At 39.3% G+C, this 26201-nt stretch overlaps 1 protein-coding gene across 1 annotated transcript in view; it reads right to left on the bottom strand.

Moving 5' to 3' along the window:
• RBM6 (RNA binding motif protein 6) overlaps positions 1-26201 on the bottom strand; it is a 105564-nt gene that overhangs the window by 58306 nt on the left and 21057 nt on the right. The window contains 4 exon segments of the mRNA XM_082847684.1: positions 1341-1414; positions 19129-19198; positions 20485-20574; positions 22443-23721. Coding sequence (XP_082703810.1) covers positions 1341-1414; positions 19129-19198; positions 20485-20574; positions 22443-23721 — 1513 coding nt within the window.

The following is a 26201-nucleotide window of genomic DNA, read 5'->3' on the forward strand; positions in this document are numbered from 1 at the left end:
ATGCTTATGAATTAAATGAATGTTCTCAAATTAGGACAGATTGCTAGAATGGAATCAACCATAAGCATACAGACTAGGACTTTTATTCCTCTCCCCAAATATTGGCAGATAGCATTTTCTGACACATAATTAGTATCTGTTAAATGACTGACTCAATGATGGACACTGAACAAATCAGGCAACGAGAACTCTGTGAAGGGGATATAGTCCTATTGCAGTCATTTTCTGAGGATCTAACAGTATTTATACTACTAACAATAGGAATGGATACGTCAAGTTTCCTCTAATTACTTCTTGATCCCAGAGGATTTAGAGCATGTCATCTCCATTGCCATAAAGGGGGAACATGGTCAAAGAAGGGAAAAAGTTAAGTGTGATGAGCCATGCTGAATGGAACAAAGCTATGAAAGGGTATTCGGCTATGAAAGAGAAACAGTTCTCATGCAATACTACTCTTCTCTGGCAGAGCCTTCTTTTAAGATTCTGGGTGCATCGCAATCACAACGTTAAGCACAGGCAGTGGGTACATAAAAATCAAACTGTATCACTAAGCTTCTTTCTCCCACTTTACAGATGGAGGAACTAACACACCACAGAGAAAACAACTTTCCCCAAGGAAACACGATGACAAGGATTCTATCCATTTCATAATTCCTCCCAAAACTACCAGGCAGCGTTCAATTAAAGATCCAGATGACAGTTCTAGGTGGCAAGCTAAATACATCTAGGTGTTTAAAACATAAGGTAAGTACAGATTCAGATTCACCAGCTCTGACTATATGCAGCTAAGAACTTGAGTACGAAACCCCAATTTGCAAAGAACAATGATGAATGCAAAAGACCCCAACAATCAACAACTAACTCTCTTCTCCCCATTGGCCCTCTTCCAAAAGTAGCACTTGCAGGCAGGACCTGAGTGCCACAGGAGTTGCCATCAGTGGTCTTCACCCTAGATCTGGGTGTTAAGTACTAACCTAGAATTCCTGTGCCAGGAAGTTCCTTCAGATCACAGACAGGCAAGGATCATTCTTTGCATATGGATCCCAAGCTCAGTCACATCCCAAAGGGAAGCACTCCAGACCTGTCATTTTTTTCCATCTACTGTCCTTGGAATATGGTGCAACTACAACTGAATGCTATTTTTTAAAATACACTCTGTGCCCATTAACTCTTCTAGAGAAACCTTCCCAGCTTCTTTTAAAGTTTCTCCTGGTTGGAATGTGGTATGCTCCAAATACATATTTCTGGTGCCTTCCCAAAGTTTAATCATTTGAAGCCCTCCCTCCCCATACATAAAAAATATATCCTTCCAGCATCATTTGACCGAAGTATAAAGCAACCTGGTTGGCCTCCATGCATCCGATGGCATCTTCCAAGAGTGAAAACTCCACGCAGACATAGCCATAGTCGTAACCTGGGGACAGCATTTAAATACAGACGGGAGTGGTGTTAGTGCCTTGAAAACACAAAAGACACACTTAAATCCCCTGTTTCTGAACCCCTTAAACACAAGCCCTCCCCATAGCCCCCCCCCTCCCCTGTACTAGGTAAAGCTGCTACCCCAAACAGAAAAAAGTACTGAAGGAAAGTGGATGTTTCTGGACTTAGAAAGTCATTCCAAAATGGCCTTTTCTATTAACCAAGAAGATTCTTTGCCCTCTTTAGCACTGTTAATCTGGTGAGGGTGCCCCAGAATTGGGTAATCCCACAGAAAGTTCAAAGGGGGACCCGAAACATTTTAACCACAGGCTGAGTCTTCTGGAAAAACAAGGTCAACAAGAACAGGAAAGTATCTGGAAAAAAAAATGTATACCGAGAGAAGGAGGAGAAGCAATTATCTCAAAGCTATACTAATAGTCACCACTTATCAAGCAGAAACCACCTTCAAAGACAGAAGTGCTGACAGACTGAGGCAACTATATACCACAGGAAGCTTCTGGTTGGCAGGGGACAGACCATATCAGGTCTCCTCTTTTTTTCCTTGTTTCAACTCAAGTCATAAGCCAGCTAAAATCTTTATGAAAGGAAGAAGGTGTAAAAGCATAAGTAAGTACAAATGGCTGGGTCCAAAACTGTGCTTATGCACAAAGTTGGGGTAGGCTGGGGGAGAGACAGGAATTGTTAGCAATCAGTACATGTTCAAGAATTGTATGTACCATCAGAGCACAAAACACCCTTCACCATTTTCCTGAGCAAGTGTCATTTGTGACTCTCGTGACCCATGAGATGGGAAGTCATGGGATTTACAAGCTGACAAACTCTAACACTAACCCCATCCTATAATTTCCTTGATACTGCCACCATATGACTACAAAAATATACTTATTAAAGCAATGCTACACAAGTGGCTTCCATGTTTCCGCCACTCTACTGCCTCACAGGATAAAGAAGTTCATCTTTAGGAGTGACACTGTGCAGATGGAACACCAAGAAAAAGATGTGATTTGCTCAAATAAGAAATAAAACTCAGGGGCTTCCCTGGTGGTGCAGTGGTTAAGAATCCGCCTGCCAATACAGGGGACACGGGTTCGATCCCTGGCCCGGGAAGATCCCACATGCCGCGGAGCAGCTAAGCCCATGTGCCAGAACTACTGAGCCTGAGCTCTAGAGCCCGTGCTCTGCAACAAGAGAAGCCACGACAATGAGAAGCCTGCGAACCGCAATGAAGAGTAGCCCCCGCTCGCCACAACTAGAGAAAGCCCCGCGTGCAGCAATAAAGACCCAACACAGCCAAAAATTTTTTAAAAGACACAAATATATTTTTTTTTAAAAAAGAAATAAAACTCAGGGAAAGAGAAACCACACAAAACCTAGGTCAATTTTGAGCACAAAGTATATATAATAATAGAAAACTGGTATCATTGAATCAAGGTAATAAAGGCAAAAAAAGAAAAAAAAAAAAGGGAAAAGGAAAACAACAACAAAAAAGCTAGGGCAAGAGAAAATATAACTTAAAAACAGACCAAACTTGGTGAAATGGGTTGGATCCCTTGTCACATGGAATGAATGGCCTGAAATGTTTTATTATGATATAGGTAAGGCTTTAGATCTGTTACATACTCCAAGTTCATTATGAAATGTTACAATGGTATAATTTGATTCTTCCTTTGAATTTTAGGAAATGACCAGGAAGAAAAGAAAGCTACTAGAAATCTCAGCACCCCCTTAGGTGGACAGACTTTCTACCTGATTTCACAGCTTTGACCAACACAGATTAGAACTAACCCCTGGAATCTCTATTTAAACTTACCACAACAAAATCAGTCTTCTCTAATTAGTAACTATTTAGAGAAATAAAACTACTTTAGAGAAACAGTATATGAATTTGTATATACCCTATTAACAGGAGAAATTGTTTTGTTACATATTTCCTTTCAAGTGGGTTTCTTGATTCAACTCAGTGAACATCTCATACATAAAACATTCTGCATTTTGTAAAGGGCTCTGAGTGTTCTTGGGAAACACTGCAGAAGAGCAGAAGCAACTAAAGTGCCTTTTATCACCAAGTATCTACTGTAAACATTCAAATGTATGTCCACAATCAGAAAGGGGCAGCCACAGAACAAGCAGATATACTCTCAAGTGTGTTGATTACCTCTACAGAACATTGTCAAAGAAGCATCCAGGTGTGTGGAAAGCAAACCCTCTCCATAGCTGCCAAAATGAAAAACACAGAACACCAACACCAAATTGGCAAAGCCCTGAGTTTCCTTTCTGTTCTTAAAGAAGTAACTATTGTGGCCCAGAGGAGCACACAGAATCTATGTGCAGAAAAAGAAAGGATTCATGGCAACATTCATACTTTGCTAAAGAACAAATAGACTTTGATACTAATGTCACTGCAAAGGAAAAGATACTAGAGGAGACATAATGAGCATCTAATAGCATCTCTATACATTCCTGAGATATTATATGTTGACAATGTACTTCAGATATAATTTTTAAATTTATAAGCCCAACATTCAACTTCTTCTGCCTGAAACTTTATGAAACAAAAACAGAAATTTAAAGTTTAGGGAATTCCCTGGCGGTCCAGTGGTTATGACTTGGTGCTCTCACTGCTGGCGTCCAGGTTTGATCCCTGGTCAGGGAACTAAGGTGCTGCAAACCATGCAGTGTGGCCAGAAAAAGCAAAAAAGTTTAACTATAATACCTAAAACTTTAAAAATAAATAAATAAAAATTAAAAAGGACCCAATCTTGATCCAAAGCATTTTGTGTGTCCAAGACTCAGAGTTGTACTATAAGGATTTTCATAAATTGCCAAAACGGGTGATGATATCAAGTAATATTTACAAAGCACTTGTAGGTGCAAGACTGTATTCTAAATATTTTACATATAGTTAATCCTCACATGACTATCCTATAAGGTAAATATTATTAACCTCATTTTACCCATCATGGGGAAGCAGTCAAAGAAGGAACAAGTAATTTGTTCAAAATCACCTCAATGGTAAGGAGCAATACCTGGCTTCAAACCCAGTCAGTCCAGATTCAAACTGATGCTATTAACCACTACACTGTATAAGTTAATCTGATTTCCAACCTCCACGGAGCCCAATCACAGAAAGGATCCCACATGCCTAAGCACAGATAAGACTATGTCTACAGTTAAGAAATATTGAAATTTGAGCACAACAGTTATTTTTATTCTAAAATATCTATGGCAGAACCATTGTGAGTGGGCCTGACTGTGCAAGTTAGAAAGCATTCACTTTCATGGACTGAATATACTGGCTATCAAAATTCTTCTGAAAAGACAAAACCCCAAAAGTCTTGTTGTAAATGACGGCTATAAAAATTACAATATGATAAGATACTTGATATATTGAATATAGTATATTTTAAAAACTTTAAAATTGAAAACAATTATATAAAATGTGTATAGGAAAAAGAACTAGAATTAAATACAATGAAGTTGCATCTAATTCAGAGGTCAGAGACAAAAGTCAGCATATGAGATGAAAACCATGCATTTTCAATATCATACTTGAACACCCCAAGGTGAAGAACAACATACCATCTCTCAATATAGGTTAAGTCCAACACTGCCAGTTTTTCCTCCAGCGTCGCAACAGATCACTTTTCTTTTGGCTGACACCAGATGAAGAGGTTGGCTTGCATTTAAGGGCCATAATGTATGAAAAATATATCACTTTAAATGACAGAATCACAGCCAGCATAGTGAACGCTCATACTCAGAGAAAACTGGAGAGACCACCTGAAGTCATAGCCGAGTCACACCCCACCTCTCATGCTCACTCCATGAGAGGGAAAATGGGGTGTGGGGTAGGGGAGAGGAGTTGAGCAAGCACAGGTGAATATATAGAAATCTGAAAATGATGTAATGTGACACAACTGTAAACAAAAATGATTACAGTGGTTGTATTGAGCTAATTGTGATTTTTTTCCTTTAGTTCTCAAATGTAATTTTATAATTCACAGAAAAAGTTCTAGTAGACACAGAAGATGTTCCACTCAGAGACCTAAATGTTCTGAAGACTACCAACCAACCTTGCATTCAGAATTGCTAGGAACCATCTGGAATCATCAAGATGGTAAACTCAGTGTTAACAGTCCCACAGACAAATTCTCACCTAAAAAGAGTAATAAAAAAACCTCTTTTATTACCTTTATCTTCCATCATCACATGTTGGGAAGAAACCTGGTGGGCTGATGGGTCTTTGTGGCTTATTTGTATGACTATTAAAAAGCATATCTTTCTCCATTTCCTAACCTAAATGTATAGATTTCTCATAGAAATGTGAATGCTCCTTATACTTTTTTTTGCAGTTGAGAAGGATGAGAACAAGGCAAAGGAAGGAAATCTATAAAGGTAATATTAAATTTTCAATTCTTCTCCATCTTCATTAACCATGTGGTTGCCTGTTCCCCAAAAAAGTATCTGTGATAATAGCTAACCAGGTGCTTAGGGGAAAACAAGGTACAGAAAACAAAGCCCTGATAAATAATATCCAATCCCAGAACTAATTCTTTAGTCTCTGTCCCTAGAAAAGCTGACTCAGTGATGCTGACAAACATGGCCCTTGATCATTCAAGCCAACTGTTAGTCTATACCAAGCCCTGTTTTCGTAACCATTATCCACCAAGATTTTTATTTAGGCAAATGAGATGAGCAGCCCTATATTCAAACTGACCAAGAAAAATCCAACTAAACATAAACAAGTCCAGTTGAATTTCCCATTAGGAGAGTACTGGTTGACTTTGAAAAAGGCCAGAATATACATACCAACTATGAAATGTAAAAAAGAATCAGGATTTTAAAGGACACAGGCAGAGGGAAAAATTAATTTAAATGTTATTGGGTATCTTTGAGGAAAAAGTAAACACAGGGATTTCCCCCTTTAAACAAGGAGTAATATTTCTGTGGAAACAAAGCATTATGAATATAAAAAGCACCATGCAAAATATTAATAGAGATTCAAGAGGGCTTAGTTCTATCGGTCTTGTTTTCCTAATTCCATTTCACTGGGAATATAGGTGTTTAGAAGAAAAGTAAAATATTATCAGGTTAGAGATTTTAACAAAAGTCAAACAGAAATGATCCAGGTATCTGAATTCCCATCAATGGAAATAACATGACAAAGGAGGCCTGTGTGAAAGATTTCCAACAGGTACTTTGTTATGTTAAAACCTCAAATGAGTATGTACCTGCAGCTTTCATTAGGAAAATTAGGAAAATATCTGACTTACATGTCAAAATACCATCTGGGAAGAATGAAATTGGCCTATATGAAATCATCACTTTGACATCTTATAAGCACTTTCAATTCTCTCTCCTTCAACTATGCATATAAGGATTGCTGGTTTATAATAAGAGAGATGAAACTACGAAGATATGCACTGATGATTACTTGCTAAATTTTTGAAAACTGCATATGGTTCTATTTTATCTAGCTTTCCATCTGCACCAGATGGTTATTTTTTTTTAATATTTTTTATTGGTTTGTATTTTCAAGTAGTTTTCAAAATCCAAAATTAATCTTAGGGTCACTTCATCCTGATGATGGTTCTCGGGCCCAGATTAACATTTGTTAGGAAATTCTCACCCTTATTCAACTCATTAGTTTCCACTGACATTTACAACGCTATGTGAGCACAGAGGAGGGGAGTGTCCTAGCCCTCAGAGAGCTTAGCCTAATGGAAGAGTTATGACAAGTAGATAAGCATAGACCATCTCAAAATGCTATGTAAGTCAAAAAAGGGAACTTTTTTTTTCTGAACTATAATTGACAAATAATATTGTATTACTTTTAGGATACAACATGATGATTTGATATATGTATATACGGCAAAATGATAACCACAATAAGTTTAGTTAACATCCATCACCATACACAGTTACGATTTGTTTTCCTTGTGATGGGAACTTTAAAGATCAACTCTTACTGCAACCTTCAAATATCCAATACAGTACTGTTAACTATAGTCACAACCCTGTATATTAAATACCCAGGACTTTTAAAAAATCTGGGAACAACTACTCTTTTTAGAGCCAATGATCTAGTTCAATTTTTGTTCACTTGAAAACAAACAAAAAAACCTACAGAGCAACCATCAGGAGTAAGATCTGAGTTTCTCCCCCCAGCTAAGAACACTCCAACCTGACAGGAAAGATGGTACAGGAGTGGCAAAAGGATCACCCAAGAGAGGAGTAGCATCAATGCTGAAGCAAACTGCCCATGCAGAGAGATGATGCCAGAACAATAGAGGTCCCAGACTAAGTGGGGGAGGGGGATATTTTCATTTCTGTACACCAGCACTAGCATAATACCCGGCACGCGGTGGCGCTCAGTCAATGCCACATCACTTGTAATGAGTATCTTCACTGGAGCAACACACAAAGTAACTTCTACAGTTATGTACATAGGCAAGAAGCTACAGCTAATTCATCATGTGCCCTCAGGCAAGGCACTTCTCTCTGGGCTTGGGTTATCTCATATGCCAAGTAGCAATGATGGTAACTCCTTTGCAGGGTGGTTTCAGGGGTGCATGAGATAATACATTTCAGTACCCCTGTGCTTCTATTACAAAGCACTCTCAGGGACTAAAGATGAGACAGCTGCCCCTGTATTGCTGCTAACTTACTGACAGCACTTGTCCTCCATGCAGCCATTTTAAAATACAGGACTGGGCTTCCCTGGTGGCTCAGTGGTTGAGAGTCCGCCTGCCGATGCAGGCGACACGGGTTCATGCCCCGGTCCGGGAAGATCCCACATGCTGCGGAGCGGCTAGGCCCGTGAGCCATGGCCGCTGAGCCTGCACGTCCGGAGCCTGTGCTCCGCAACGGGAGAGGCCACAACAGTGAGAGGTCCGCGTACCGCAAAAAAATAATAATAATAATTTTAAAAATAAATAAATAAAATACAGGACTATTCTTGATTAAGATTTACCAAAACCTTTCATCAGATATGCTTGTACATTGTCAAACATACTCATTGTCTGATAAACAAGGTGAGCACTTTCTAGGACTTGATATTAATGTGAAAGCTAAAATGAAAAATTTTCTAAAAAATATAGAATTTTAAATTACTTACAATTATACAAACAGAACACTCTACTCCCTCAACATAACACCATTGCATAGTTTTAGAAATTAAAATTAAGTATGTCAGAATTTTTGACAAAAATTTCTTGAGAGGATCTACTCATCCAATATTTTATTTCCAAAGTTAGCACATACATGTTAACTAATGTTAACTAATACTTTCAGGTTGAAGAAACATATTCCAATACTTACACAAATATTATTTAACCACCAATTCACATATAACCTCACACATTGCTACCAGGAATTTTTGTAGCTTGGCTAATATTTTCTTCTTTGATTTGAAGACAAGCAAAGGCAGGAAATCATTTAATTTGTGACACAAATTCAATTGCTCGGTTATTAGGAAAAAACTAATGAAGCTTAAGCTTCATTTATTAAACAATGATTTTCCTACCCTGTCAGGGACATTTGATTCATTTTTGAAAATGATGTTATCTAAACAACAAGGTCCTACTGTATAGCACAGGGGACTATATTCAATACTTCTGATAAACCATCATGGAAAAGAATATTAAAAAAGAATGTCTATATGTATATAACTGAGTCACTGTGCTGTACAGCAGAGACTGGCACAACATTGTAAATCAACTATACTTCAGTTAAAAAATAAATAAATAAAATTAAAATCATCTTATCTAGTCACTTTCCCTCACCAGAGAGCTATGAAGTACTATTCAGCAGCTCCCACCCCAACTCCTGTACCATGGGATTTTCTAACATGTATCTGACGACTGTGACAACCAACATTCATTTCTGATAAACGCAAAAGCACTGGTGGGCATTCAAATAAACATGAAAGGAATTTTTTGTTTTGTTTTACTTTGTTTTTCCTGTTCCCCCTGCCCCTAAAACAACTGAATGAACCATGAAAGATATAAACCAAGCCAATAAATATCTTTTCTTTTCTCTTTCCAGTCCAAATCTAGTTTTTAAAATCGTGGTCAAAACAAAAACAAGGGCTTCCCTGGTGGCGCAGTGGTTGAGAGTCCGCCTGCCGATGCAGGGGACACGGGTTTGTGACCCGGTCTGGGAAGATCCCGCATGCCGCGGAGCGGCTGGGCCCGTGAGCCATGGCCGCTGAGCCTGCGCGTCCAGAGCCTGTGCTCCGCAACGGGAGAGGCCACAACGGTGAAAGGCCTGCATACCGCAAATAAAACAGAAACAAAAAACAGTAGGCCCCACAAAACCAAAAGAGGCAATACCACAACAAAACTAACATTCTTTCAACAGAGCCAGGACTAAGTTCTACAAATGAAATATTACCATTTCCCCTATCCTGGTTCCTAAGGTACATTTTGAGGTGGTTTGGAAGTCACATTTCAGACCACTCTAAACATCTCAAAGTGCTCCAGATCATTTAAAAACTCCCCTGAAGGCAAAGCAGCCCTCTTTTAGTAAGGAGAAATAGTAGAGAAACTACCCCAATACTGAGACTGAAATAACCAAGACCTTCAAGGCCTCCAAAGGTCTCCTATGTAGAAAACAGCTTCTCTCTGAGAATTTACAAATTCTTACAACCCAACTACATTTTTAGAGGTTGAAAATATTCTTTTTAAAAAATATGCATTGGGGGCTTCCCTGGTGGCGGAGTGGTTAAGAATCTGCCGTCCAATGCAGGCGACATGGGTTCGAGCCCTGGCCCAGGAAGATCCCACATGCCGCAGCGTAACTAAACCTGTGCGCCACAACTACTGAGCCCACATGCCTAGAGCCCGTGCTCCCAACGGGAGAAGTCACTGCAATGGGAAGCCCTTGCACCGCAACGAAGAGTGGCCCCCGCTCGCCGTAACCAGAGAAATCCCGTGGACAGCAACGAAGACCCAACACAACCAAAAATAAAAAAATATAATAAAAAATAAAAATAAAATAAAGTGAGTCTTTCATAGACAGCATATAGTTGGATCATGTTTATTTAAAAAAAAATGCATTGGAACAGAGGTACAATGAGCCTTCCAGAAAGCACACAAAAAAGGTCCATCTGTATGCATTTTTCTCTACTTCTTGTCTGATCATTTCCTATAATACCCATGAAAAGTCTTGATTTATTTTACTTCTCTGAAACTCAGGGGACATCACTTTATTTGCTGATCTCTTTGACCAGTGATTACCTTCAAGCATTCACTTAGGTGTTATTCTCTTTTAATCCTGTTGCCTCTAAAAGTTGTCAACCAGTTTTCAAGAAGGCTTATTTTTTAAAATTGAGATGTAATTCACATACCATAAAATGCAGTGGTATATTCACAAAGTAGTGTAATTCAGTAGTGTACAATTCAGTAGTGTATTCACAAAGTAGTGTAACCATTACCACCAAATAGTTCCTAAGAGGCTTGTATTTAAATTTGATAGAAGACCTAAGTGATAACCTAAGTAAGAAACATGGAAGTAGGGGAAAATTGCTTTAATTTACATTCTGAGGGTAGAGAATGTAAGCTAGAAAGGGCGAGTACAAATCAGATGTTCTGCAAGGGGAAAGTTAAAGGAAGAAGCCAATGTACTTTAAATCCCATAAATAGTTTTTATGGATGGCCTCTATCTACTTCCCATTGAAGGTAACTGTATAAATGACTTTTCCTCCCTGGACTGAAGCTGGGACTCAAGCAGGCTCCTGCACTATGCAGGCTGATTAACGACTCTTTTCTTCTTGCTACCCCATCAGAGGGAACTCTTCAGTGAATTCTTCTAACTACCAAAAGGCACAGGAAACCCCATACAGCCTTATACAAACTAAGATTCGGCCAAAGCCACCTAAGCATTTGACCAAAAAGACAAGTGAGGACTATAGCAATTCTACGTAAAGAAGAGTGAGGAACTCAGAAAGGCAGTGAACTGACACAGGGCTATAAACAGAGTTCAAACACCTTCTGCATTTCAGAGAGGCAAATTCCATCTCAGCCAAATAGTTCTAGGGAAGAGAATATAACTTGCCAATTAAGGCATCTGCTCATCACTGTCATGCTATACTGTCACCTGTCTGTTCTACCTACAGATGTCCTGTGTGGTTTAGATAGAGACCTCCAATGCTACATAGTCTACCAACCAAAAACTGCCAAGCTGGTGGTCCCTGCTTATGAATAAAGTGATGCCTTGGGTTGCGAAAGATGTCCCATTCTCAGATCCAGATTAAGACTCTACACCCAGGACTTCCTCGTGGCGCAGTGGTTAAGAATCTGTCTGCCAACGCAGGAGACACAGGTTTGAGTCCTGGTACAGGAAGATTCCACATGCTGCAGAGCAACTAAGCCCGTGCACCACAACTACTGAGCCTGCGCTCTAGAGCCTGTGAGCCACAACTACTGACCTGTGTGCCTAGAGCCCGTGTTCCGCAACAAGAGAAGCCACTGCAGTGAGAAGCTCTAGAGCCCATGAGCCACAACTACTGACCTGCGTGCCTAGAGCCCGTGCTCCGCAACAAGAGAAGCCACTGCAATGAGAAGCCCGCGCACCACAACAAAGAGTAGCCCCTGCTCGCCGCAACTACAGAAAGCCCGCGCGCAGCAACGGAGACCCAACACAGCCATAAATAAATAATCAATCAATCAATTAATTAATACCATATTAAAAAAAAAAGACTCGACACCCAAAAGCCCCAAGGAAAGGTAGCATGCAGGGAGCCCAATAAAAAAGTCAATAAAAATATTAAAACTTCCCTACCAGGGCTGCAAACTACCACTAAGCATCCTTGCTAACTTAAGGGGTTTTAATAAGGAAGCTTAAATTGAAGAATAAGCCAGCTCCCAGAATACAAAATGAGTTTCATCTTAAGTGTTAGGAAAGTTAACTACCCCAAAGAAAAAGATTAAGTAAAACCAGAAATTATAAAGTCTTGCTTTCCAAAACAGTACTGGGATTCTACTTTAAAGTCAGCAACAAACCCTCAAAAGTACCCAGCCCTGACCAAGCCCTGAAAACATACTTATATCCTCTTAGGCTACCCCTCCCCTTACTAGCTGACAGACCTAAACTCAAACTTCCCTTAGTCACTAAACCTTAGTGCCTTACTGCTCCTATAAATTCTACAGGGACCTCAAGCTATCGTTCCCAATAGTCCAGTGAGCCCCTATTCTGCAGTAAGTACCACACCACCTAATGAGGTTCAGAATACATCATCATCAGAGACAACTCGCTCATGTCTCTGCTCATGGTACTTAGCCAAGTTGTCCATTTCCAGAGTCTACACCAAGGTAATCTCTCAGGAGAGGTAATCCCTTAAAGTGAGGGTAAGAGTCACAAAACATCCATATTCTCTAACAGGACCTTCTACTCAAAGTCTTTGGGGTGGGAAACGTTAAAAATGAAATAAACAAGACCAATCCCCAGGTAATGCCAAGGATGACTAAAATTAACCCTAGTTCCAGCACCTCTCCCCAGTTCACCTGATCCCTCTAGGACCGCATCACAGGATTCTTCTCCAGGTGTACTGTTCTCCATTCAGCCATAGAGTCCATCCACTGCCTCCACAAGACCCACCCAGCCCTAAAAAGTGCCTCTTGGCTTTCCAGACATTCTTATTTTTAAAGCTCAGCCACCTTTCCTTAAGGCTCATCTGTAAACACCCTCCCCAAATGTGGTACCAAACCCAGTAAGTCTCCTGGCTGAAAAGATCTTCTGTAGTTTTAGAGATGTGACAAGTAAGTGTGATATTTTCTGATTTGTCAGTTTTCCCCTAAGAACTAAAAGTTTTACTTGTCTATTCTGTAAGTGCCAGGAAAAAAAACCAAAAATGTGTATTTGCATTTTCCAACTATAATTTATTTTTTCTAAATGATGTTGAGCTACTCCATCTGGAATACCATAAACTATGCATGTTTTGTATCATCCATGTCAACCCATTTCACAATGGATTTCTGCCCTAAACTGAAAGATTCTCTTAGAGTTTTTTCTTTTCTTAAGGAAGGCACTTCTGTTTCATCAACACAGACGTAAAAACTCAAACCATTTCAATTGTGAAAAATGAAAGGATGTGAGCCTATTCCCTTAATAAATGCAGAGAGCCTCTGACACTTTAAATATACCCAAAATGCTAGGGTACGAGACCAAGTGACTCGGTTGCTGCAAATGCTTACTTCCTAAGAAATTTCCTTCACAGGGTCACAAAAACTGTGTCCACTCACTATATGTACACTGACAGAATCAAAGCAAGATATTGCTTCTTCCTACTAACACCACCCTATTAACCTTCTAACTTTCTGACACTACTTAATGAAGCAGTACTAAAACAATTCTGTAGTACTGCAGTTTACTGTAAGAGAGTTACTTTCTATGTCTGAGACTTATTAGGAAACATAATCCATAAGCTATATTGTTTTTACTTAAATGATACAAATTCCTTTGGGAAAAAAAATCACAGCAAGCTTTATACTGTCAGTATTCAAGTCCATCTAAAAATCAACAGCAGTTCTGTCTGCATTCAAATATCAGAAAAACACTGTGAGAATGAGAACATCTACAACCATTCCAAGACCTCTGGAGGAAGTATGCTACATAAACAGAAAGAACAACTAAGAACATAAAATAACATCAACACTACTCCAGTTCCTGCCCCAGCTCTGTACAGGAGAACTGATATCAGGTAGGCAAGGCCCTGCCATGGGCTCCTAAGGCACATATGCATTAGGTTTTTCTACTTACTGAAGGTCCACTTGCTTACTGTCTATTTTAAATGGTGCAAAAAAGTTCTAGAATAAAGACTATAAACAAATAATCGAATGCAATCATTCTCACAATTCAGGGTGCATCAAAAATCACATGGAAGGGGGCTTCCCTGGTGGCGCAGTCGTTGAGAGTCCGCCTGCCGATGCAGGGGACACAGGATTGTGACCCGGTCCGGGAAGATCCCACATGCCGCGGAGCGGCTGGGCCCGTGAGCCATGGCCACTGAGCCTGCGCGTCCGGAGCCTGTGCTCCGCAACGGGAGAGGCCACAACAGTGAGAGGCCCGTGTACCGCAAAAAAAAAAAAAAAAAATCGCATGGAGGGACTTCCCTGGTGGCACAGTGGTTAAGACTCCACACTCCCAATGCAGGGGGCCCCAGTCTGATCCCTGATCGGGGAACTAGATCCCACATGCATGCTGCAACTAGGAGTTCACATGCCACAACTAAGGAGCCTGCCTGCCGCATCTAAGACCTGGCACGACCAAATAAATACATAAAATAAGCATTAAAAAAAAATCGCATGGAGGGCTTGTTAAAGCAGAGATTGGTAGGCCCCACCCCCAGAGTTCCTGATTCAGAAGGACTAGAAAGGAATCTGAAAATATGTATTTCTAACAAGTGAGAGGTAGTACTGACACTGCTGGTCCAGGATCCACTCTGAGGACCACTGCTCTATAGTTGACAGAAATAGTTGACAGAAATAGTTCATTGTAGTCTTTATCTTGCGAGATTTCTGCTGATTGTTTTAAAATAGGATACATCAGATTTATGTCAGTTTTTCACATTTTTATTGGAAATAATTTCCAAGTTACAAAAAAAGTTGCAAGAACAGTACAAAGAACACACTCATATGCCCATTACCAGTTTCATCTATTGATACATGTTGTCATATCTACTCCCTTGCTTCTCCATATTCATCAAATTTTTTTTCTAAACCCCATGAGAGAAAACTGCATACATCATGGTCCTTTACTTCTAAAAACTTCACTGTGTATTTCCTAAGAATAAGGATGTTCTCTTACATAACCACAGTAGTTATCAACTTCAGTGAATTTAACATTGATATACCACTGCCACAATCAATATATAAAACAGTTCCATTATGCCCCCCAATTCCCTTATGCTTCCATTTTACAGTCAACTCCTCCCCCAATACCTTGGCAACCACTATCTTCTATTACTATAATTTTTCTTTTTCCAGAATGTCATATAAATAGGATCATACAGTATGCAGTATTTTTTAAAATTATAATCAAGTACAGAGAACATAAAATGTACCATTTTAAAGTGTACAATTCAGTGACATTAAGTACATTCACCGTGTTATGCAACCATCAGCACTATCTAGTTCCAGAAGAACATTTTTATCACCCCAAAAGGAAACCCCATACCCATTAAGCAGTCACTCCCCTTTTCCCTCTTCTCCAGCCCCTAACAACCACCAAACTACCCAATCCATTTTCTGTCTCTACAGATATGCCTATTCTGGATATTTCACATAAATGCAATCAGACAATATGTGGTCTTTTGTGCCTGGTTCTTTCACTGAGCATAATGTTTTCAAGGTTCATTCAAGTTGTAGCATGTATCAGTACTTTATTTCTTTTCAGGGCAGTATGTAGCCTTTTGAGTCTAGTTTCTTTCACTTAGCATAATGCCTTTGAGATTCATCCATGTTATTACATGCACACATAGTCTCATCATTTTTGCTGCTGAGTAGTATTCCATTGTATGTGTATATCAGAGTTTATTTGCTCAGTCACCAAAAGACATTTCATTCCTGGTACTTTCCCCAGGAATATAATCATGTAAGTCAAGGTACTTTTACAACTAATAGGGTTATTATATATTTGCACATGGCAATAGAAAAACTCAAACGTACACAATATGTGTAGGTTCACAGTCCCTTATCTGCAATTCCAAAATCTAAATATCTCCTAAATACCAAGTTTTTGGTAAATTTTCAGTGAAGTCATTTGGAGACAAATCTTGATCTATATACTACACTTAGTCTCTTTATAGTCATCTTCTTAGTAAGAATATTCATTTTGCTGCAGAAGTATTACGTCTGATACACATCCCACTGGGAGAAATAATTCATGTATGAGCTATGTACCACATTACCTTTCTATATTCAAAAAAATTCATAAATTCATCTGATCCCACAGATTTTGGATAGAAGTTGTGGCCCTGTACTTACACAGCTCTAAATGAGACAAAAATTAAACTGATATTACTTGAGTCAGTGAAGAGGCATTAATGTTTTCTCTGTTACAGACTAGCTCCCCAATACATCAACTAAAAGGATGAACTCTACCCCACAATCCCCCTCTTATGATCAACATCCATCCTACATGGTCTCTGCAGGTTATCCTAGCCTAAAAAATTGACTGCCATTTATAAAAGACACCATTTCTACTAAAATTCACACAAAACCTTTGAACAAGTAAATGTTAAAGTTCTCAGAACATCTGATTGTTTCAAGGTATGTTCTTCAGCAGATATATAAGAGTGCACGGCTGTGAAACCTAAACTACCCTTTAATGCACCTCACCTGAAAGGAGCCCACAGCTGCTCTCCATATACATTACTCCACATACACCACGTTAATCATTCCAGGCATGCTGGGAACCCATCAGGGCCTGGCAGAGTGTCAAGAACTGGGTAAACAGGAGGGAACAAGACAGACGAGGCTCCTGCTATCATGGAGCTAACTCTCTAGTGAGAGGAATAAGACACACAAAACCGCTGAGAAAAATATCAAAGTGATAAATCCTATGATGACAAACCAAGATACAATAAAAAATGACTGAGGAGTGATTTTAGATTGGATGGTGAGGCAAGGCCTCTGAGAGTTGAAACTGAAGTCAAGAGCTAAACCCCAAAAGACAAGTGAGGATCAGTGGGAAGAGCAGTGCAAAGGCCTTGACAGAGAAAGAAGTCTTTATTCGCCAAGGACTACAGAAAGGCTCAGTGTGGCTACAGTATAATAAGAAAGGTGGAGAGCAGTATGGGATGAGGTCAGACAAACAGCCAAGGGCAAACTCATGCAAGACTGTGTAAGTCAAAACAAGAAGTTGGGAATTTCTTCCAACTGAGATGGAAAGGTGTTAAAGGGTGTTAGGCAGGGGAATAACATGATCTGACTGATAATTTAAAAAGTTCATTCTACTTGCCACACAGTGATGTAATATGGATAACATGGGACTGGTAATCCAATCCATTCATTTCAGAAGGTATATATATATATATACACATATATGTATGTGCATATATATTTTTTTATTACACTATCACTTCATATATTAAAATGCCAAGAAAAGTGCATTTCCTGAAAGCTGATTTTTTTTTTTAAACCACTGTCCTGTCTTGAATGATTTCACATTCGTATCAATATCTCTGGTGTGCCAGCTACAATTTTAATAGCTACCACAGCCAGGAAATTTAAGAACTCCCTCTGTGAACCATGTAAGTTAATGTAGGTTTTACTCTGCTAATAAATCTGACAATACACATAGAAAGTCAATGACTACTACAGAAATGGAAGAACTGCAATTGCTGCTATTTAAACATCAAGACATGTCTTTTTCCTAAAAATACCAATACTTAACGAAAGCACAGTTCATGAAACAACATAAAAGCTGAAATTATTGCCCTATGAGTCAAAAAGCAACGGCAGCCTATAAATTCTATTTTTAATTCCCAAAGTTAATAGTAAATCAAGAAAGTATGTATGAGACACATGCCCCTCCCTGCCAAAAAAGTGGTGTGCAAGAACAACTTAACTACTCTTAGTCATGTTTCCAAAAATTTAGAGTTGACATATTTAAAACAAAGGAACAATAGCTTTCTGAGAAATAATGCTTCTGAGTTTGTTGTCAAATTACAGAAAAAAAAATTCTGTACTTAACTCAAACACCAGATTATTTCAAGCACAAAAATTTCGAAAGAATCTATCGAAAAATCAATCGAAAGAATCTATCGAAAAATCAATCGAAAGAAGCTATCTAGTTAATGAAAAAATTTTATTCCATGGTAAACTGTTTAAAAGTAAACTACTCAAAAATATGGCTTACTCTTACTTGAAGAGTTCTTTAACATGAATTACTGAAATTCTAAGTTTTGTGAAAAGACTAATGCTCTACTTCTTCAATTTAAAATTCTGCAAAATAGATCACTTAAATATTACCTTTTTAAACCATTTCATATGTGTAGTCCTAAAAATATTGGTCCAATACCTTGAGTGCATGGCATTTCACTTTTGATTACTTTTTCTGTAATAAGATTTGAAGAAACTGACCAAACCTGGTACTCTAAAATACTAGGAGGATATTCTGAAAGTCTAATCAGCAGTTCAGACCACAGAACAGAGGTCAAAAAGAAAGCTCTTCTGGATCTATTCATGGGTTTCAACAAAATAGCTGTTGCAGGAGTCTGTTCGCAGAATAAGACTAAAATTTCAAGAAACCACTAATTTGTACAATTTCTCTGGAAAGTTGACAATTCCACGCTGAAGAAATGAAATGTAAAAGTTTACATATAGTAAGATAATTAAAATCTTACCAGGCTCAAACGTAAACATCCCACCACCATGAAGAACATAAGCAGTAAGTTTAATGATTCAATTATATAAAATATATTTGGGGACAAATGCTACAACACTCACTTTATATCTCACAGGCACTCAGAAGAACTGGAACATGCATCCTTATTGCCCATGTGTGGAAGAACATCCACAAAGAACCACAGCTAACACTAAAGCTGGCTGTTATTTGAAGGCATCAACAGGAGACTTCCGAAAATCTTAACTATGGTTTCTTAAAAAAATTTTGAGTAGCACAAGATGCAGAGATCTGACAAAGACTCTTCCTAACCCAAGGCTGCATGCAAGTCATGAAACTCACCTGTGTTATACTCCTTCAACTGCAAGTCCTTTACAGGCGTGCCATCAGGAGTCCGAAAGGCATTAAGAATCTGCAAGAATATGGTATGTACAGTAATGATACACATCATAATCAAATACTGAATATTATATTTCCCCTAGTGGCTTTTATTCTACATAATTTAAAGCTATGATTACTTTACAAAGGCAAAATTGAGCCATACACACTCCAGGCATTCAAAAACTGCTGAATAAGTAGAACATAATTATTTAAAAATTCTCAAGTACATAAAAAAAGCAGAAGAGCATAACCTCAAGAACTCAAGCTCTGAAATCAGACTGCCTGTATTCCAAGCGTCTCCTGCTCATGTGCTGTGTAACCTTTCAGCATCCGGATTCTCATCTTTTAAACATAAGATGATGCACTGAGCTCTTTCCAGTCCAGGGCCATGGCACCTGAACTCCCTCAGCCTGGTCAGTTCTTCTCCCCATTTTCAAATGGACTGTTCTCTCACTTGCATTCAGGCCTGGGCTCAAATGTCACTTCCTCAGTGATGTCTTCCCGAACTACCCAATCTAAAATAGCCTATACCCCAATGATGCTCTAAACCCTTACTTTAGTTTCCTTCAGGGCATTTATCACTGCTTGATTTTGTTTTTTTTTTTTTGCTTATTTTTTATTATCCATGGAAGCAGTGACTTCATAATGTTCACTGCTATATCACTCAGTGCCTAGAACACTGCCTGGAATAAAATAGTGCTTCATATTTGGAATGAATGAATAAAGAGTATGTGTTTCATAGGATGTTGTGATAATTAAATGAACTAATGCTTGTAAACATCACACACTGCCTAATACAGAGTAAGGCACTGTCTGCTCTGTGTTGTATATTCTGACCAAACTCTTCCTTAAGGTCATCCATAGTTTAGTCACCAAGTCCTTTACCACTGAGGAGTTAGGCAGATCCCAGTTTTTACTACTGTCAATAAACTGCATCTTTATGTATCTTTATGTAACTGCATCTTGGATCATCCCCTAAAGGACGATTATCAGGCCTAAGGACAGCAATCATTTGTCATAATTTTTTTTTTTTTAACAAACCTCACCTCAGTTGAGTACATGTGTAACTGGTGAAAAATGAATGAGCTCTATGGATTACACCAAAGCCAATTTCCTGGTTTAGCTACTGTACTACAGTAATACAAGATGTTGACACTGGGGGACGGGCAGGAGAAAGCTGGGTGAAGGATAATCAAGATTTCCCTGAATATTTCTTTACGCTTTCCTGGGAATCTACAATTTTTCAAAATAAAAAGTTAAAAAAACAATTTTAATTGATGAAAAGAAAGGAAAAGGAAAAAAGAAAATAAGCCTTACCTCTTCTTTTGATGCATTTTCAGGCACCCCATTTAATCGAATAAGTTTGCTTGGTTTCTCCTCACTTGGGCCAGTCCTATAATCTTGATCCTTGAATCCAGAATAAAAAATTATTTTAGAAACAAATACATGTTAATGCGCAAAATGAAACAACATGAAATACAGGTACTCAGGATCAAAAATCAAAATGACTTACATCATATGAAGATATGAAAAATTATAATTGTCTATTTTTCTGAGTTCCAAAATTTGATTTCTTTCTTTCTTTTTTTTTTTTTTCGTGGGATCTTAGTTCCCCGACCAGGGATTGAGGCCGGGCCCCAGCAGTGAAAGCACTAACCACTGGACTGCTAAGGAATTCCCCCAAAATTTGATTTCAAATCATTAGAATACAAGTGTGCTAAGACACATGGTCATTGAGGGAATTTTAAAATAGTAAAGCAGAAAATTAAGAGAAACAACACTGAATATGACTTTTATAAACAGGAAAAAAAAATCACCTAGATTCTCAAAACTAAAATTTTCTTTTCCTGAATGAGAAAACAGCAAATAAATAAATAAAACCAGATGTCACTTATCAAAGATGTCATCTATAAACAAATTCCAGAACAGTCAAAAGGTGTCATCTGACAATATAACTTAACAGTACAATTCAGAGAAATCTGCATTTTCCATATTCACAAAAGTCTCAGCTCTCAGGGCTTCCCTTGTGGCGCAGTGGTTGAGAGTCTGCCTGCCGACGCAGGGGAGGCGGGTTCATGCCCCGGTCCGGGAAGATCCCACATGCCGCAGAGTGGCTGGGCCCGTGAGCCATGGCCGCTTAGCCTGAGCATCCGGAGCCTGTGCTCCGCAACGGGAGAGGCCATAACAGTGAGAGGCCCGCATACAACACACACACAAAAAGTCTCAGATCTAACTGATCCTCTTTCATTTCAACAGTTATAAAAAAGGGTTTAACTTTTGGGAAAAAAAAGTCTCCTATAACTATGTGACCACACCTCCCAGTTATCCCTACTCTCCTGGCACAATTACAAATAGTGTCCTCTTTTACTCTTTTTTTTTTTTTTTTTTTTTTTTTTTGCGGTACATGGGCCTCTCACTGTTGTGGCCTCTCCCATTGCGGAGCACAGGCTCCGGACGCGCAGGCTCAGCGGCCACGGCTCACGGGCCCAGTCGCTCCGCGGCATGTGGGATCTTCCCGGACCGGGGCACGAACCCGTGTCCCCTGCATCGGCAGGCGGACTCTCAACCACTGCGCCACCAGGGAAGCCCCCTCTTTTACTCTTGAAAGTGTCCTGACTTGAACAATAAATTATATGGCCATCCGCCTCTAACATTCTCAAAATCCATTATTTGGTTAGCATGTCTTAGAATTACTGTCCAAAATAACAGAAACTTCAATAGAGATGGGTAATACCTATTTTAAAAGATAATATTTTCAATGTCCAACTGCAAACATAATTCTCCTCGCTTAGATTATATATACATTAGATTATACATTATACATACAGAAATTCAACATTTAAGTCAATTAAGTTAGTTTCAATAGAATACTTGCAACATTAATATCACCGCCTCATAACTAGGTATTCTCTATCTCTATATCCTAGGTATTCTCTAAATGAGTTTAAATAAGAAAATGAGCCCTAAACAGCCACAGGCCTGACCGTGTAAGAGTTGAGAGAACCAACTCGCAAAGACAAATACTTTCAAACTAAATTATCCCAAAGCATTTCGATCAGTACCGTCAAGCAAAATAATGAAGAGACACACATCAAAAATATGATCTGAACTGAGGGCCCTTTCTCTAGAGATGTACACTGAATACAAATCTTGCTTTTTAATGGATGTACAAAGTTAAGACCTCGGACTAATGGTCCTGGACTCTACACTTCACCCTTCAGAAAAGTTTTACGAAAAAGCAAAATTCAAAAAAGCAATCCACTCCATTAACATACCTGAAGGTCCCGTTGGGCATCTTGGGAAGTTTTGCCCTCTGGAAAAGACTTGCTTTGGCCATAGCCAAATATCTGGCTTCCTGGAAGCCTGTGATCCACATCACGGTACTCCATGCTTCTGTAATCAGTGTCTTGCCGGCCAAGGAAGTCCAGACCACCTTCTTCTTTAAACATACCAGCATCTGAACTCTGTTGTTCACCTCCAGAAAGCTGTGACTTGTCCTGGTCTTGAAGTGGACTTTGGCTGGTCTGAAAGTCTGGTGGAGACTCATGTTCAAAAGCTACACCTTGTGTTTCTCCTTCTCTTGTTTCTGAATGCTCAAATTCTCCCTTCTGAATGCCAAAAGCAGGCCTTTCTGTTGTATGGTCATGTGCAGATTCTTCTCTCTTGTTCACATTCATACCAGAATGTTCTCTATCTTGTGTAGAGGGCTGAATGTAATCCAAAATATTTGGATCCACAGAGGGCATCTCCCTATCTTTAAATTCCATACAAGGTCCCACCTCTCTGCCCCTAAAATCCTGATCAGTCCTGGACCGGTGTCTACCTCTGAAATCTGAATGTGGTGTATCCCTGTCCCTGAAGTCTAGATCACTAGTACCTGAACCTCGGCCTCTAAAGTCCATCTGTGTTCCGTCTTTGTCCCTGAAGTCCAAATCAGATACATCTCTATTCCTAAAATCAGAACGGGACTGATCTCTGGCCCTGAAATCCAAATCTGATAAATCCCTTCCCCTAAAATCTGCATGGGATCCATCCCGGCCTCTAAAATCTAAATCATAAGTGCCCCGGCCCCTGAAGTCAGGTGGAGGAGCATCCCTACCTCTAAAGTCAACAGTATGAGCATCCCTGTCTCTGTAGTTCATGTGAGATGTCTCCCTACCTCTATAATCCATAGAAGTACCATCCCCACCCCTATAGTCCATAGGTGGTCCTTCTCTATCGCGAAAATCCCCAGAATGTATGTCCCTACTTCTGAAGTCCAACTGTGATGAATCTCTGCTCTGGAAATCAGAAGATGAAAAATCTCCCCCCCTGAAATCATGTCCAGGTCCCTCCCCTCCTCGATAGTCACCATGCTGTCCGTCTCTAGCTCCATAGCTGAAAGAATGCTCCTCTACATTTGCAAAGGGAGGCCCCGAATGCCCCTGGAAATCAAAGGGAAGTGAATCTCTGCCAGGAAAGTTGCCAGAGTGTCTCTCTTGAGCATGACTCTTAAGGGGAGGAGGAGGATAATCCCTGTTCCACCCGGGAGCAAACCTTTCTTCTTGGCTCCCACTGTAGAAACAAAGACAGTGTTATTCATATTGTCCAGAGAGTTTGAAATCTACACACCAGCATATTCTTCTCTAATCACAGCACATTCTTCTGTAAACATTTTTTTTTTTTGGCAGAGTTCTGTAACAAGGTCCTAGATCTGCAGAAAACAGCAATGTTTTGCTATTTTAAGACGAAGTGGCGTAGTAAACTTTTATATTCCCATTTCAGAACACGAGGAAAGTCAACACAAGGTTTTCAACATGACTGCTGCAGAAAAAGCTTTCACCCAGTCCTGCAACAGGGAAAATCCGCAACACCAGATAAGCTAGCAATGGTGACACTCTACAAAAATTTCCATTTCCTATAGCCAGGGAACTTAGAATTCCAAGATCAGCATGATGATTCCTATACATCAGAAAAATCAATGCACTGTAAATTTTATACAGTAGGTTTCAGGAGGTGTCTTTCTCATTGGTGCATACAGGAGTAACATTCCAAAATATTTGATTACAGCCACAGTATGGACACCACCCAGTCAGAATGGATGCAGGCCCAAAATGAAGAATCACTGGCTGTAAATCACTAGGAGTATACCAGTGTTCACCAGCTGAGCATCAGCCCTGGCTGCATCTAAATCCTAGTTCTACAGTGGCTCTGCCTAGAACTGCTCTCACCTGGGTCCTATTATTGTAACTACTCAAGGGTATCTCAGAAGGCAGCATGAATCATGCCACAAAGCATGTGTTAAGTCGACTAAACCAAGCAACAGCATCCAGGAGCTTAATACTGAAAGGGACCTAGAGAGAGCATTAGGCCTTCAAGCATTATCACCAGGTCCCCAAAAAAGAAGCTGATTTTCTAGATTCTAATGCCTCATCTAATTTTTCATGGTAATACAATATATTTTAAAATAAGCATAGTATTCACATTCTCAGTTTACAGAACTCAAGAGATAAATGAGAATTGGCCCAATCTTTCATACTACCTAACTTCCTCCCTTTGTCTTAAGCTCCAGACCATTTTATACGTTTTGACTTTGGTAAAAGATTAGGGAATTTAAATAGGCAATTAGGTACCTAGGATACTGAGCTTGAAGGGGAGGGGAGAGAAGGGCATGAAAAAGGAAAACATGAAATGATCTGAATGGTTACCTGCTTTTTAGCAGTAAAACAAAAGTATTAAGAGATCAAGTCCAACTCAGTTCTCTCCTTCCAGAATATACAGGTTCTATTACATGACCCTTCTGAACTCAGACTACACTGCTATAGAAAGATTCAACAGACAACTGCTTCTGGGTTACTCAGTGCAAGCGAAACAGTTACAATGCCAAACCCTTTCCAAAAAGTAATAGGAATTTAACAATAGTAACCTAAACAGTTGAATGATGCATATTTAATGGATTTTCAGAACATGGTAACTTCCAATAGCTCCTATTAACATTAGTTATATCTATGGGGTTCATCATAAGAGAAGTAACTTTAAATGTTCTTCATAAGTAATACAATATAACACTAAAATTAAGACATTACCACTAATTCTGGTGTCACCCATATTTAAAATCATTCAAATCCCAATAGTTAGGGACTTCACTGGTGGCGCAGTGGTTAAGAATCCACCTGCCAATGCAGGGGACACGGGTTCGAGCCCTCTTCCAGGAAGGTCCCACATGCCATGGAGCAACTAAGCCTGTGCGCCATAACTATTGAGCCTGTGTGCCACAAAAATTGAGCCCACACGCCGCAACTACTGAAGCCCACGCGCCGCAACTACTGAAGCTCACGCGCCTAAAGCCCGTGCTCTGCAACAATAGACGCCACTGCAATGAGAAGCCTGTGCACTGCAACAAAGAGTAGCCCCACTCGCCACAACTAGAGAAAGCCTGTGCACAGCAACAAAGACCCAACACAGACAAAAAATTTAAAAATTAACGAAAAAAAAATCCCAATAGTTAGCTTGAAGGAAGACTTAAGCCTCAGCAGACACTCACAGGCTGAGTGCTGAGGTATCTAAATCTACATGTTCTCTGACCAGAACACATCCAACAGTGTCTTTGAATACTACCCTAAGGATTACCTTACCCTCTTCAGTGGAGAAGATCAAAGAGATCTAGAGTAACCACTGTACTAGGGTTCTTAGAACTGTATTTTATGTAGACTATTCAAGAAACACTTCTATTAGTATAAAATAGCAGTGGCTATGAAAATCATTTTCAACCAAATTTTTAAAAATTTTAAGAAGATGAATACAAAATTATTTTCCTGCAAGATAACTTTTTCACCCAAATTAGTCCCCCCAAAAGTTATGCTATATAAACTATGTCTCTTTCTGGTCAAAGATCTTAAAAAATAGCATGTAATGACTTATATTTAAACTAAAATTAAGGTGGGGAAATACAACTTTAAATAATAAATTCAAAGAGAAAATGTTCTGAAAAAAATTTTTAAGTGATGCAATAGAGCTAAAGTTACCTAATTCCTGAAGGCTTATAGGAAACAGCC

Source organism: Leucopleurus acutus, assembly GCF_964270905.1.
Source record: "Leucopleurus acutus genome assembly, chromosome: 10".
Lineage (NCBI taxonomy): Eukaryota > Metazoa > Chordata > Mammalia > Artiodactyla > Delphinidae > Leucopleurus > Leucopleurus acutus.